This window comes from Paramisgurnus dabryanus, chromosome 17 (assembly GCF_030506205.2).
Source record: "Paramisgurnus dabryanus chromosome 17, PD_genome_1.1, whole genome shotgun sequence".
NCBI classification, from domain to species: Eukaryota; Metazoa; Chordata; class Actinopteri; order Cypriniformes; family Cobitidae; genus Paramisgurnus; species Paramisgurnus dabryanus.
Window position 1 is genome coordinate 34,181,201 of NC_133353.1, and position 16,657 is coordinate 34,197,857.

Here is a 16,657-nt window from a genome sequence, read left to right on the forward strand (position 1 = left end):
TTATACACATTCTCCTCCTAGTAATTTATTTTATAGCAAGATACAACCCTTCAATCAAGTAAAACCTTTGTGAAGTGGAGATGTCCATAAAAGAATTGGATGATATTATAAAAAACCCGCCCAGGCCCTAATGGCTTACCCTTTAAGTTTTACAGAGTTTTTTGGCAAAACATTAAGAGTTTATCTAAATGAATGTACAGCAAATGGCAAATTTACCCTTTCTATGAAACGGAGTAATTACACTACTCCCTAAACCAAATACGGTCTTTATACTTGGATAATTGGCGCCCAATCACGCTGCTTACATCTGACTACAAATTATTGTCATCTTTATATGCAAATAGGATAAAACCATGCTTGGAGGAAATAATATCCATCACCCAATCTGGATTTAGAAAAGGAAGAAATAATAAAATGTATTGGTTAATATTGGTTATGATGATGATCTTGTTCCTGAATTTCTATAAGGCTTTTGACACTGTTAAGCACAATTTCATATCAAGTTAGTAATTTTGGTTTTGGTCCAGCCTTTACAAAAATGCACACATTTTGTAATGATATTTCTATAATGTTACTTTATCAAGTGATGCTTCTCGTTCTTCTTCTGCTGTCCAAAGAGGTATTAGACAGGGATACCTGATTTCCCAATTATTTAAATTTAAGTAGCAGAAACTTTCAATCTTTACACTGTACATTGCTCCCCAAATAAAGATATTGAGAAAACCCAAGATCAAGTGCATGTTATTTGGAGGCACTAAAATAATTTTCTAATACATCAGGTTTATCTGTGAATCAGGGTAAGGGTAAGATAATGGCTTTACACTAAAGGATTCAAGTATATCTGGAATACAGGTTAAACAGAAAGTTAGGTATTTGGGTATCGAATTAGCAAACACCTCAGAGAAAATCAGATTTTTTTTCACAAAAAACAAGAAATATTTTAAATTGTTGGCCTCAGAAAAATGTATCTATTTGGTCGTGTCTTGATATCAAACGCAAGGCAGTTCTATACTTGTATATCTTGCATTGCCCCTTTATGTCGATTCTAAAATCGACAAAAATGTTATTTGAGTAAAGACTGAGTATGTCGAAACAAATATAGGCTATTAAAAGTTTGTCAGAAGATGGATTAGAGCTCTAGATTTTAATATATTTTAAAATTAATTGGATCCAGCTTTGTCTCAATAATAACTTGGTATGGTTTTTTATTCCCAAATTAAGCTTCAAAAAATGTGGTGGTCTAAATTTTTGCTTGTGATTTTCAGTGTACCAAGCTACTCCCTATTAAGTTATCAATTTTTCACAAACAAGCCTTAAATTGGCCTACAAACATAATTTTTCTGCACAAACTTGCGTTATATGGAATAATCAACATATTGTTCAAAAACAAGAGGTTTTTTTGTTACAAATTTATTAAACAATTCAGTTGATTTATACAATCATACTTATTTTGTTAATACTCTTGGGATAAATGTATCTTCAAAAGAATACACACTTAAAAATAAAGGTGCTTGAAATGTTCTTCACACCGATGCCTTAGAAGAACCTGTATTGGTTCCACAAAGAACCATTTTCTTTTATAATTGGAAGAACCTTTTTTCACCTTAAAGAACCTTTTGTGAAATAGAAAGGTGCTGCAGATGTTAAAGGTGCTTTACAGAACCATTTAGACAGAAAAAGGTTCATCTATATGGCATCGTGAAGCACCTTTAAGAGTGTACAGAAACCTGTTAATTGTATCTGCCCTAAACTTCATCTTATTAAAAATGCGATTTTAATGTGATTAAAACATTTGTTTAAAGTCACTATCAGTCACTCACTTTTATTTTACTACTAGTAATTTTACTGGTGGTTTTAGATAAAGCTCATTTCCTCTGAGACAATTTTTGGAAGAGCTTTATACAGTAGATGCCCAGGATTGAATCTTAAACCCAGATAGTAGTTATCACCTTAAATGAGTTTCTTTTCAGAATTAAAGAACTTAAAAATCTACCTAAAAAAGTATGTTTAAATAACCGTGGCTCAATGATTTGTTCCCCACTCCTAAGTCCACTAGGATTGGATTTTTTGTAGAACCAATCAGAATTGGGTCATTTGTGGACCTGGTCACTTCGGTACCTTCCACCATTTCTTCCTGGAAAATTGTCTTTGCATACCCGTGGAAACCAGTTGTATAACAATATTGATAAACGCAAAGCAGATCTGTCAAATGTTTTAAAAATGGGGACCAGAGCAATGTCAACGCCTGCGGTAACGGTGGTATAAGTGGAATTAACTCTGGTCCTTGAGTTATTTCAAAATGCAGACCCACATTGCCCCTCGCTTTACCACCTTGGGTTTACATTTTTGAAAAATGTAATGGCCCATCATCAGTTATCACTTACAAATTCACTGGCCATACGTCTGGCCACGCTTTCAAAAGTCTCTTTACAAATAAACCACAGATTTTATCCAGTCAAGCACATTTTACAGAAATTTAGAAACTTTTATACATCCTGCACTTTGACACTATAGGTTATCTGTTTTGAGAGTGTCATTTAACCCTTTCTGGAGTGATGTTGAAATATGGTTAATATTTGTCAAAATTCTCTGAACAATTTAATTGTTCAACCTGTAGTGTGAGACATTACTCGATAAATAGAGTTGCAAATGAGGTGAACACCACCCAAAAGAGTAAACAAAAGCCTTGAAAGTTTAAGTTAACCTTTTATTTTTACAAAAAAGGGCCGGGGTGCCTTTGTTTTGGGGACGGCAGTGGTCGATACTCCAGATTCGCGGCTCACACTGTTTAATGTTGTAAAGATGAAAGGATGCTCCTGCAGGATGAAAGAGAAATCATTACTTGGAAAATTACACTGAATAAGTAAAATATGCTTTCACCAAGGTAAGATTAAATGACTTAACTTCCCAAATAAAACCTCTGGATGCATTAACTGGTTTTAATCGGTCATGAACTCACCTTTGTGGGACAATGGATCTTACTGCGGTCGTGTGTGTAATTAAGGGAGGTTAGTTTACTTCCCTCAGGCTCCAACTTGAAATAAAAATACAAGACAAATATTGTTGAAGTACAAAAGAAATGCTGTTGTGAAAGCGTGTGCGCATGCGTGCGTGTATTCACCATGTTGTTCCAGAGTCCAATGGCAATTTCAGCATGTGCACGTTCAGAGAAATGAGCACAGTCCACAGAGAAGAGGTTTAGGTCAGGTGTGCCATCCTGAGAGAAAGATTTAACGTCAAGTCCACATACTGGATAAGTGTCTTAAATGAGACTATTTAACATTGTAGATCACTTATTGCAAGATTGACAAAGACATCAAAGTGGTTAATTGCAGTAGGTTTTGATAAGGTCCAAGTCACTTCTGTATACTGAATATTCTATCCTGTAAATTTACTGTACATGCAGACTGAATACATTTAGTATGGATGTGCGTTTGTGCGCCAAGTCATGGGCTCCTCTAACAAAAGACAGAGCTCAAGGCCCAGGACACGAACCTCAGTCACTGCAACACTGTTTTTGGAGAAGGGCTGCAACACCACTGCAAAGTCCTCTCGTCCATCATACCGACCCCCATACACCAGCCTTTCAGTCTCCATCTGACAAAAAATAAAAAATAACTGAAGATCACTATACATGAAAGGCATTACACATTGACAGACAATTTAAAGCTATGGTTATTGTAAAGCTCCATCTATGAGAAATTCGGAGGGCTGCCCCTGACTGGGGTTACAAGAACTTGAGACCCTGGACCAAAAGTCATACTGCGCAAAAAAAAAAAAAAAAAAAAAAGTCTTGTTTTCAGTAGAAATATCTAAAAATGCTTAAGGTGCTTTTCTTGAGCAAAATGACGCAAGAATTAGTTTTTAGACCAAAATTATCAAATTTAAGTGAATTTGTATTTAAAACAAGCCAAAATATCTGCCAATGGGATGAGAGAATTTTGCTTAAAGGAGTTTAAGAAAAAAAACCTTAAGAAAAATTCTTACCCCATTGGCAAATGTTTGCTTGCTTGTTTCAAGCACAAATTCACTTAAATCGTATAGTTTTTGTCTAGAACTAGACTTATTTTGCTTAAAATACATCTTGATTTAAGAATTTAGATATTTTTACTGAATACAAGACAAAAATTACTAAGTCATTTTTCAGCATTTTTGTCTTGCTTTCAGTAAAATATCTAAATTCTTAAATTAAGATGCTTTTTCTTAAGCAAAATGACCCAAGAACATAAGCCTATTTTTTAGATCAAAAATCAAATTTAAGTGAATTTGTGCTTAAGCAAAAAAATCTGCCAATGGATAAGCAAAAAAACCCACTTTTATAGTCCTATCAAGTATAAACGGACTCTTAACAACATTATTCAACTATATGCAAGCCATCTACAGACCTGGAAGTCCCTGTTGATTTTCTTAATTTCTCGCAGTTCTGGAGACTTCTCTTCCGGGTCCAGAAAACATGGACACATGCTCCTGTCACACATGCATGCAGTTATGTCAATGCTGTTGATGTACAGACAGAAATTCACACTGATCTTTAAATTAATTTACTCGTGCACGAGGCTGCATCCCAATGTGTCTCCATTAATCAAACGAACATCCTTCAGCTCAGGGATTTCCACAAGATTAACCAGCACTCTAGGAACCTGGAAACACACAAAGTAAAGGAGGATTTCACCTTTACTGTATACAACCTGGTAAAACACTATTGTATTTTGTGTACTAAACATCAGGCGTGATCATGTGACCAGCGCAGGTTTGCTTACCTCATTGTATAACATGTCTAGACTTTCAGTGATGTGACCAATGTACTTCTGAGGAGACAGAGAATCCTGACCGAAGAAAAAGCAAATAGGCATAAAGTGCAATGTTTCTGTGCACAACTTTAAATAAGTTACATTTTGCAGGTTTGCTTGCATCTGAACGCATTTTAACTGCTTAAAGGACTCACTACTGATGTTCATGTGTACTGAAGCTGACCGAAACGTAATTTGCAAGTGCAGGATGAGCCACTTTAAGCACATCCACTTACCGGGTCATGACAGTGCAGGCAAAGGTCATTTGCCCCAATAAACAGTGTCACCAGCTTCCAATCCTCTTCAAAGTTCACTTTCTGAGAGACGATGAGAATACATAAGATTTGATTTTAACCATCAATAAAGGAAATTGCTTTTAGTGTGGTGGGTTTAAATATTACCATGCATACATTTCTGGTTAGTATAATTTGGTTGCAAGTTAAAAGGATCCATTTATCAAAGTGTTCACTATAAAATGAGTCGGATCAAACTAACCACTACAGAAAAGACCAGCATTAGATTGTTGACTGGTTTGAGCAGGTTAAGTTGGTGTAGTTTCGGCTACTTTTTAGCTGGTCAGGGGTCAAAGGCAATCGTATGCAGTAGCAGAAAATAACATACATCATTACTGCTTAAAGCGGTGATGAGATCCTTCACTTGCTCTGGTATGTTGCTGTTAAGGGAAAGAGAGAAAGTTAGACAATGTTATGAAGAGTTTCTGTATTCCTCAAGGTGTATGTCTATTACCGTGCTTGGGCTCCTGACACTGCCATATTGAAGCCTTTTGTTTGCTCATTTGTTCCCTTTGAGAAGCCGAAAACATTTGGATTGAACTTCTTAAGGATGTCTGTGGACACAAGTACCCATTTAACAAGTATTAAAAGAAATCAACTGATAAAAGACAAGGGCTATATTACCAACAACAACCACTGCAAGTACAGTAATACTCACTTGGCAATGTGGTAACCATTTCCAATGTTTCATCTCCACCAATGCTGTCAAAGTAAACAGAAACTTAAACATTTTCATGGTAAGGTTGACATCTTCTGCCCATGTAATGTTTTAACGTTTCATTGATTTGATAAGTCACATCCATAACACTGGAATTACCCAGCTGTTGTTTTGGGATTAAATTCTCACCTCCAGGAAACCCCTCGCTCCTCACTGAATAACTGCACAAGGTTTTTAGCCTTTGCACCTAAGCCGACCTGACAGATAAGGAAAGAGAGCGTGTTAATAACAGTATGACAGACACTTACACACTTTATACACAAACACACTTACAGTGATTGAATCTCCCAAAGCTGCGACTACTTTAATGTCACCTGGGCGCAGTCTGTGAACTGAGAAACATGATTTATTGGAAAACTTAAATACATCAATTTCTGAATAAATGCATTAATGAATAAGAATGCATGCCATGCACAATGACATTTACAGTCTCTTACCTGATGTTGGCACACTTTCAGAGGGTGCTGTGTCCTCACAGTAGAAATCACTTCCCCAGTTCTGTAACACAAGTGGGAAACCAATTTTACTTCTTGCAAATTAATTGTTTTTTATTTTAAGTTCATCTGTGTGACTTACAGTGGACGGTGACGGAGTGGGAGGCGGGGTTTCGTATGTGTAATAACTATTGAGATAGGTCCTTAAAAAAGGGATGGACTGTGGAAGAATATGAAACAATGTTATTATGTGACAGTAATGGATAGATATACACACACACACACGAATGTGCTATGAGTAAACTTACCTCATCAGGGCACATCAAAGGGACATCAGGTGTATAAATGGTTTTATTACCCAAGGGCTGCAGCTGTAAGGGAAATATAATTCAAGTATACATTTCATAATTTAAAAAGGGTGGACAGTGGAATTAATTTTATCTTTGGTTTTATCTTGTCTCTTGTATTGTAACAAAGTATGCATGAATCATTAAGAGTTAACACATTTAGATTTTTTTTTTTTTTTTTAAAGTGCTCAAGTATTTAGTGAGCAATACCAGGAACCTGTAGGATTTCCTAAACCTAAATAAAATCCTAATTCGGATCTAAAGACTTCAGTCTCCTTAAGGGTTCAAGATGCATTTAGTGCCAAGGTGTCAACACCAAATACAGAGTTACCTGAAGAAAATTTACAATTTACATGATTGTTAAAGTGCACTTCAATAAAACGATAAACCTGGTAGTTGCCCAAGACTTCAGCACAACATTGTATATAACGTATATGCTCACCATGTTGTTCCAAAGAGCTTGTGCCATTAAAGTGTGAGCTTTTTGACCAAGATGAAAACAGTCGGGAGAGAAATCGGAACGGTCAGGCCTTCCGTCCTAAAGAGAGATAATAACGACAAAGTGAGAGATCAAGAAAGGACAGGTTGTGCTAAATGGGATATGATGGTTTGTTTTGTACCGCCAGCAAAGGGAGAGACACGTTTCTGAAGAATGGCTGCAAAACCACGGTGAAGTTCTCATGCGCATCATATCGTCCCGACTCAACCAGCTGCACCATAGCACGCTTTAGACACACAGAGAAGACATAAGTTTGGCTTTCAGAGACATGCATAAATCTAATCTAAATAAGAGATTAGGAGCATCAAAGTTTGATTTCAATCTTTGACATGATCTTAGTCAATACTAAACATCAAGGTTCTGTCACAAAATCATCCTAAATGTAAAGAACATTCTATGTAGAAAACAAAATGACTTGTACTAAAGCTGAAGTGTGTAGTTAACATCATGGTCACAGGTTAATCCCCCAAAAAAAAAAAAAAAAAAAAACTCTGGATGAAAGGTTTTGCCTTATACTGCATTTCTTTTACTATTTTACCTTATAGGCTTTATTGAAATCCTCCAACCTCTGGAATTCATGAGACCCATCTTCAGGTTCAAGCACACATGGGCACAGCATCCTAAAAAAAAGGAACACAACTATAGCACACTTAAAACCAACACAAAAGTAGATCAAGATACAATGCTTTAAAAGGAATAAACTTCAGAAATTAATGATTTTGGGGTCAAACAGATATCAGGAGACACAACGTTTCCAGACTAAACTCACTTGGACAGCCAGGTGGGACAGCCGATGCTGGGGTCCTGATGCAGGTGACGCAGTGGAATCATGTTTTGAAGCTCCACCAGATTGACCAGTGCACGAGGTACCTGGAGAAGAAAACTAATGTGGTTTAAACTGGAAACAGGAGAGAGAAATCACTCCAAGAAAAAAATCAATCCACCTCAAAACATTTAATAACCGTATAGATTGGTTTTGGATGGATGCATGCACATTTGAGCTGTAAAAATTGAGAGAAAAGGATCAGTGATCCTCTGGGATTTGTTTTTAAGAAAACCAGGGAGGCTGTGCATACTTGCACCTCTGTAGTTTCTGCTCTACAATCCTGGTCAAACGTCAGAAAAAGCACAAAGCTAAAACGAAAGTCTCACCTCACTGTGTAATATGTCCAGCGCTTCACGTAGACGCTTTCCAAGGTTATCAGGAGAATAATATACCTGGAGAGAAATACAGATTAAGATAAATGCAAAACAATTAACTGATAAATTAAGGATCATTATGGTTGACATACAGTATCAGAGCAGAAGTCACACATATCCCCTGATCCAAGAGAGACTGTGATAACCTTCCAATCGTTCTGGAAATCAATACGCTAAGAGACAAACATTGACAATAAAATTAGGATCAGGTTTAGATTATGGATTATGATGTGCTAGTGTAATTAACTCACGGAGTCGGATTTCATTCTTGAAATGACAGCATGAGCTTGATTGACCAGATCACTGCAACAAATTAATCAATGTTTTACTATATAATAAATAGTGCTCATGTAGTCCCTCCTTTATTGGTTAAAGAGATACTCACTCAGAATCGGCTTCGTTTACCGCTTGGTTCAAAAAACTTTGTTCAGAATTCTCATCTCCTTCTCCCAGTGAATAGCCCACAAGCAAAGGGTTAAACTCTTTCAAAATATCTACAGGACAAAATGGCTTGTATAACCAGTCCATTCGCACAAAAATACATACAGACAACACTCTTCCTGTTCACTTATGTCACATCTTTGTGTCATTTTGTTTATTGGCTTCTTATTTGTTCTTTTACCATTGTCACTTGGGTTTTGGGTTAGAGCAACTTTCTGTAACAAAATGACATCTTACCCCAAACCCTGATTCCAACCACAACTCCAAGCGACCATGATTTAAATATAGGTTTCTCCATGTTTTGTCAATTAAATTAGATCCTGAAGCGAAGAGAAACCAATAAATAAAACACCAAAAGATGTGCCATACAAGTGAACAGGAAGAACTGGCGTATCATATGCACGCCAAATTCGAGTTTCTATTGCGCAATCACAATGCACGTTATTTGTATGCACTTGGTGAGAACGGGTTTGTATAAATATCACTGAAGGTCTTACACATTTACGGTCACGGTTTGACCAGTTAGAAAACAAACATTAGATGCTCAACTTGCACTCCAAGTAAAATATCCATTGCTTTTTTTTCAAAAAGCTGAAAAATTGGGTTTAAACAATTAATCATAAGGCAAATACAAAGTGCATGCATGATGCACTAGTAAGGTGTCACTATTCAGAAAGAACCTGAGAAAAATGATCTTAAGATCTCAAAGTTTAGCAGTGGCTAAAAAGAATGAAGACTTTGTTTTTGAAATATACTGATGGTGTAAATAAGTGCCATTAAGTAGTTCCCTTATGAGCTGTTAAAAACATTTAAAAGACAATGTCAGAAGTAACAAGTGTACATACTTGGTAAAGTTGTCACAGATGATAAGGTCTTGTCCCCACCGATGCTTAAAGAAATTTTTGCCGGGAAAATTGAGTTATTTTACTTGTAAACTGAATAAAAAAATAAACTGATTTTAAACACTGTAGATAGCACAACTTACCTAAACGATAGGCCACGGTAACCTGTGATCACACCCAGCAGATCGTTTTCTGCTGCACCCACCCCATTACCTGCCTACATGTACAAAAATAGCGTTTAAAACATGCAGTTCATCCAAGAACGCTATTAGTTTCATTAAGCATTCTATTTGCAAACAAAACTGAAGGTTTCTCACAATCAATGAATCGCCCATCGCTGCCACCACTTTGATATCCGCTGGCCTCAGGTAGTGAACTACAGAAGACAGGCCAAATTACAGTTAAAAAAAAAGCACATTTCCCATAATTCCCTGTTATGTTACACACCATGTTAAAGGTGACAGAATGATTGAACGGGGTATTTATCCTTGTTCTGTGACGTAGACAAAAATGTTTTTGTTTGGGTCTGTAATGCCTTAGAAGCTTCCGAAAAACCTCTCAGATAGCTCTATTAGGGTGGGGGATTTTAAACAAGTGGTTTTGCACCTATTTGGCTCCCCCTACTGGCTTAACTAGCAAACTCATTACTGATTGGCTGACTTTGCTGCCACTCAAAAAAATGTAGCTAATTAATTTAAAGTGGAGGGGCAGGGAGATGCCTGTGATGTCATAAGCAGCAGTTTTTTTTTCTGGCTGACATTTCTAAAAGAGGATTTTTTATGAGACTGAGATGTTTAGCACTTTTTGTATGTTTGAATGCGGGTAGACTATCATTATGCAACAAAGACAAGGTAAAAATGGTTTCATTCTCTGTCCCCTTTAAGATTGTGTGTAGGGTCACATTTCTAGTCACCTGAGGTGGGGACAGTGGGAGACGGAGATCGGTCCTTACAGGGGAGCTCAGTCCCCATCACCTGACAGATTAAATGCATTAAGACAAAAGTGGATGAATTACACTACAAAAGTGAGGTGCACCACATTGAGATGAACAGGAAGGTCTGTAATGTATGCAGTTATTATGGACTCACCGTGTCTAGAATGGGGAGATCTGTTTTTAGTTCAGGTGAGTTTTGTTGTGTTCGCAAGTACGGCTTTTCCTGCGTGAAAGCAACAGGTTTAGTTTAAGTGAAAGTGCATGTATGGGTGAATTAGAAAACACTTAATTATGTCTACAGATGTTAGATCACATTCAAGCGTGTTGAAGTACAAAAACATGTTTCAAAATTACCTCAGCAGGGCATGGAATGTAGCCCCTCCCCTCCATCTCAGTCTTGCTTGTCACTGGCTGCAACTGAGGGAAAAAAAATTACAATTGAAGTCTTAGTTCATCCTGTATGGATAGGATTAGATTGACAACTCAAGATGGGTTCTCAGGTAAACTCAGTCACACATCAGCTCTTATCGTGAAAGCTAATGTACTGTACACCTGTTATAAGTCACATCATCTGAGAGAAACTTTACCACTAAACTTTTATACTAGGGGATGTTCATTTGTTCATTTCCAGACCAAAACCTGCAGCTTGTTAACTGAATATTAACCAATAAGATTTTATTAAATTGCTAATAAAAATACAGTTGACTGTTGGACTCTAAAAATGCAAACATTTTAGTATAGAAAATGGTTTCATTGGACACATGCCCTGACGCGATACACACCTGGATCTGAACGTTACATCCGGTTTCTTTTTTTTTTTAATGGTCTGACCACTGATCTCCTGAACAAATGCCTCAAATGTTTTGGTTTCCCATGTAATTTAGGTGTTGTTTGCTTGTTATAAACAAACTACGTTTAAAGATCAGTCGTCATTTATTCTTAGCGGAGTAAACAGGAAGTTGCGTGCGGAGCACGACAGCCGCTTGTGTGTGTTGTAACTGCTAAAACCGTCTATAGGAAGAATTTGTCCCTTTGTGTGAACAGCGTTGTGCGCATTTCTCTCAACTCACCAAATTTAGCCACAGTTGTAAAGCCTGTTTGCTGACGTCGTGTGAGTAGACAGGTGTAGCGGCTTTCATCTGTAAAGTTCAGCTTCATCAATACATAAACTTTACAGTGTACTAGTTACAGTAACTATAGATCCATTAGAAAGATTAGGTTTATATTTGATCTCAATACTTACTGAAGTTGACAGATCAGTATGCACTGGGGTGGATTGAAGCATCACACTGAAATCTTCCAGTTCGCTAAACCAACCATGGAACTTTAAAACAGCACTGAGATATTCCTGTTCAATGCATGCACAAAGTTGAACAACAACGCATTACTTATGAATCAATGACAAATAAGTGTCCAAAAGAGTTTTAGAAATGCAGTCACATTCATGTTGGTTTCACAATTTAAATGTCTCATGCATGCGCATGTTTCACACACACACATAATTGACGTTTGAGAGCTTTCTGCATTTACCTGCACTGAACCCATGAGGATCAGTGTGTTCAGTCTGCGTCTGCTTGTACTGTATTCCTCCTTACACTGGCACTGACAAACTCTACAATCAAAAACAACTCATAAAATCATCTTTAACACCATAAAATATGTTTGGGTTTAAAGAACGTTTATATTCACAACTCACCGGCTAGGAGAATTTGAAGTTGGCAGTCGACCCCAAACGACAACATGAACGAGTGTGTGGGTCAACTAGAGAAGAGAGAAAGATGTTATACTGCTGTAATTATTTTCTATATTGACAGTAAGGTCATGTAACAATGAAACTTAAAACTGATGCTCCAAATTACATGGAGACTTTAACCTGGAATTCACAGATGGTCACATTTAAAACTTCAATTCAATATTGTAGAGTATTAACATTACATTTGTTACTAAGATTCATGCATAATTTTTTTATTATTGCAAAATGTTTAACTGTCCTCAATTGCTTTTGTTTGACTGATACTGAACATCCGCACCTGCTGGTGAAGGTTGCTTAGTTCATTCTCCACTCGGATCAGAGTTTCATTAAGAGTTGCACTGACGTCCTAAAGGAAGGGGTTAATATTTATGGAGAGTCAGAACTGAACTTTTATTTACTACAGTACAGGTGGTTTGCTATAAAGGTAGTCTGACCTGGCCTTCACATGCACACGGCTCCTCAACCGGTACAAAAAACAAAAGCAGCTTCCACTGTCAGAGAACGAGAGAGCAAGAGTTAATTTTGCGGTATGTTTGGATTACACCCATACACAGAAAAAGGTACAATAGTTGTCAATGGGATACATTAATAAAGGTCCCAATACAAGTAAAATTGTCTTAGTTGAACGTACTCAATTTAAGACAACCAAGCGGCAACTTCAATAAACGTTTTTGATCCACTTCAAATGTTGACTAGTGTAGTTATACGGTGTACATTTGAGGTACCAATATGCACCTTTTAGATACAAAAGTACTTTAAAAGGTACTGCCACAGTGAAAATTATTGCACCTTCTCGTACCTTTATTTCTGACAGTGTATTTAAGAGTTTCAGGCCCGGAATCATGTTTGTGAAAAGATCCTTGAGCGCTTTGTGCCCTTGTTTACCTGAGTGGAGCTGAGGGACTGTGTGATGCTCTCTGCTTGATCCATGATGCTCCTGTCACACAAAGGGTTAAATATGAGATCATGTCTGTGAAATACAGGTTAAAGTTTCAAACTAAGGAGTTTGAGAGCATCAAGATGTGAAAGATTAAAAATCAAATGATCTTACTCAATAAAGATATCAAAAGTTATTTCACAGAATTCCCTTTACATTATGTAGGATGATATTGCACAAAAACTACAACACAAAAAACTTCAGTTGGGTTTTCGCAGACTGGATTACAAAAACAAATAAGGCATCTTTAAATAATTAAAACAAAATGGGCATTGTAAGGGCCGATTACATATGGAATGATTGACAACAGGCCGTTGAATTATTTGAAAACAATGAACCACCAAGGAGTCAATCATTTCACTTGTTCCACATGAATGTGGTAACCATGCTATACCAAGTAATCAGAATAAAGCAAACGAACCACGCTATAAAATAACCAATCAATAAATACTAAACATTTATATATACTACATGCACAGTAAATACAATAATTGTAGAAAAATCATGTTTTAGTGCGAGTTACCTCTGCTCAGGTACAAAAGACAGCACATCAGGGTTAAAGGTGAGGAAAATTTCTAAAACAAAAGTAAAGAGATGTCATTTACTAGATCGGAAGAAATCGGTGCATAGGAAAATTAACCAAGTTTTTACTAGTTAAGTGTTCACACAAATGCTTTCAAGATTATAAAAAGACACTGTACACGATGTACTACTAGATATTCTGCGATTACAATGCATCGTGCCATTTACTAGCTCTTAGAAATATATAATTCAGATTTAAAACCATCTTCAGCGGCCTTGACTTTTCGTTTCATTTTAAAGTGTTCAGATTAAACGCTTACATCTTTGAAGTAAATAAAAGTGAAAGTTCAATTACTGTATGACTTACTCAACTGCTAGAAGTTTAATGCAGATTTTAAAAAAAATTATTGCTCATGCAGTTTTTTCTCTACGTGATATGCAGAAGACTCACCTGACAGCATGTTCAAGGCATTAATTTCATCAGATCTAATGCACAAAGACAAAAATTAATTCATTTGATTTGTGGTTTGGTAGATAGAATTAAATTTGCAATAGATATAAACGGGCATTAAAGAGAGATGTGTGCGCTTTAAGCACAGTGATAGAATAAAAACACAGCATCTGTTTGAATAATTCTACACAATGTTCTTATATTAAATATGCAATAAAGAAATTAATTTATATCATCTGTGGGTTTGTGACAGATTAATCTTCAGCTTACTTTCCCTTAAACATTAGTCAATCATTAAACAATTATTGCATTTAGATAATGATCTGAATTCAGATTTAAAGGTGCAGTGTGTAAATTTTAGCAGCATCTAGTGTTGAAGTTGCGAATTGCAACCGATGGCTCAGTCCACCGTTAACCAAAACGCATAGATAACCTACGATAGCCACAGGACAAACATGTCATCGGAGGCAACTAAGTCATGTCTGCACAAAATGGCGACTTCCATGTAAGGGGACCCGCAGTGCATGTAGATAAAAACTTCTTAAGAAAATAAAAACATAACGGTTCATTATATAAAGGTCTTTATACACTACTGATAATATAGTTTTGTATATAACATTGCATTTCTGTCAAGAGATGCTTCTAAAAGTTACACACTGCACCTTTAAAAGTGGGTTCAAGTCAAACTTTTGCTTTGTGTTGGCAAGGTTGTCTCCTGTTTATCCCATCATTTCAAATAATATTGAGTTTAATGTGTCTAACATATCTGAACATACATTACCTTTCCCCATCAGACAAAACCAAAGCAGATATCACAGACACATCAGCAGGCCTCAGAGAATGAACTGTAGGAGAGAAATGACAACTTATGCACAAAAATCAAACCTTGAGATATTTGTCTTGTTAACAAAAGTCTTGTTTCCTTACCAGAAGTCGGTGTTTGGGGTGAGGGGGAAGATGTAGGGCAAAACAGGGATTCGGACTGAACTGCAGAAAACCAAAAAAAAACACCCCGATAGAAGTGAACTTCAATTGCGTTGTCACATTTAGCATTAATACAAATATTTATCTCTTAAAACAAACACAGAAAGTGCAAGTATACTACACATAATCTCACATCTGCCCGAAATTTACCTCTTTATAAGCAGACGTGAAAAATCTACTTAATGAAGTATTTTTAAATTGACTGAAATACCTGAGGAAGTGCATGCTAACAGGATTAACATCAAAATCTGTGCACAGAAACAAAACTTTTTCTCGTCTATCCCCATGATGGACAGAATCATTCACTTCTCGGTTTGGTTCAGCTGAGCAGTCAGGAGGCAATAAAGGTCCAGCCGAGCTCAACGCAAGATATCTTCACTCAGGATTCAGGTCTCTTAAATAGGCAACACTTAATTGGCAACCAGGTGGACCCAATTAACAGAACCAAAACAAAACTAACCCGTAACGCTTTTCAGAATTAAAACCATTTCAATGTATTTTAATAAGAAAACTTTTAAAACTATTACAATTTCTGACATATTTATTATTATTCTTTAATTATTGATGGAAGAGAGGCTTTCGAAACACCTAAATCGGCGCCACCTGCTGGTGAAAACGTTGTAAAAGCAACAAGATATCCCAGTCCAAACATTTTACACTTTTTGCACAATAATTGCAAGAGTTTTCTAAATAATATGTTTTTAGGAAAAATAAATTATTTAACGTAAATTAAAGCCATTAAGTAAAAGTGTATTCTGTGTTTCTAGTTTTATTTAGTGCAAACAGATCATTAACATAACATCAACTCCCCCTAGCGGTGGACAATCGAAATGTATTATTACTTTTTTTGCGTTGCGTGTCCAGCTCCTCCATCTTTTATTTATTGCAATTTTGGTTGAACATTAGACACAAAAGCATACATCATAACATAACCGGAGGAGACAGATAACACACCTTACTAAATTAATATATGACACAATGAGAAAAGGAGGGGGAACAGCTCTATAACTACCATATTCTACCCACCAACCTCATATAGATAATCAATCTATACTCTATAACCTATAAATCAAACCAGTACTTTTCAGAAATTGTATTATTGTGATTACTCCTCCTACTAAGGTTCTTCATGGTCAATTCCTGGATATCTTTCTTTTAAAACTTGACAGTTCATTTATTCCTTTCTTCTCTGACACATTATATTAACCCCACACCTTCCACACAAGGATGCTTTCCTGTTAACTGTAGTGTGTTTGACCTTAGTCTATAACACAATCTTCAAATCTGTCATCAGTAATCAAAACCCCATTCAACTGTAACATACTCTTTATATATAGAAGTAGGATAATATGTTTGTACACAAATGTGTTTTAATATCACTGGGGATTGCATTGAATACTTTTTTTGATGAAATCCCTAAATCACATTTTCTAGAGAATTCTGAAAATGAATAAAACTGACCATTGTCATCTAATAACTGATTAACAAAACAAATGTGACTTGAGCACCAGC

The 16,657-nt window shown here is 36.3% G+C and overlaps 1 protein-coding gene across 1 annotated transcript; it reads right to left on the reverse strand.

The window, feature by feature from the left end:
• Positions 1-2,677: 2,677 nt before the first annotated feature.
• LOC135749077 (phospholipase B1, membrane-associated-like) lies at positions 2,678-15,502 on the reverse strand. The gene is made up of 42 exons (XM_065267470.2): positions 15,357-15,502; positions 15,089-15,148; positions 14,943-15,006; positions 14,162-14,196; positions 13,712-13,763; positions 13,137-13,188; positions 12,686-12,742; positions 12,529-12,597; positions 12,195-12,259; positions 12,029-12,110; positions 11,742-11,846; positions 11,569-11,637; positions 10,853-10,915; positions 10,653-10,721; positions 10,478-10,538; positions 9,882-9,940; positions 9,708-9,781; positions 9,568-9,611; positions 8,667-8,775; positions 8,533-8,584; positions 8,374-8,454; positions 8,234-8,299; positions 7,851-7,951; positions 7,620-7,701; positions 7,203-7,307; positions 7,025-7,120; positions 6,544-6,606; positions 6,378-6,455; positions 6,239-6,299; positions 6,075-6,133; positions 5,931-5,998; positions 5,742-5,785; positions 5,538-5,637; positions 5,412-5,463; positions 5,027-5,107; positions 4,761-4,826; positions 4,546-4,640; positions 4,386-4,467; positions 3,496-3,597; positions 3,122-3,217; positions 2,960-3,034; positions 2,678-2,816 (listed from the first exon to the last, which is right to left on the reverse strand). The coding sequence occupies exons 1-42, from the start codon at positions 15,445-15,447 to the stop codon at positions 2,700-2,702; spliced, it is 3,102 nt and encodes a 1,033-aa protein (XP_065123542.1). The 5' UTR covers positions 15,448-15,502; the 3' UTR covers positions 2,678-2,699.
• Between the last annotated feature and the right edge of the window lie 1,155 nt (positions 15,503-16,657).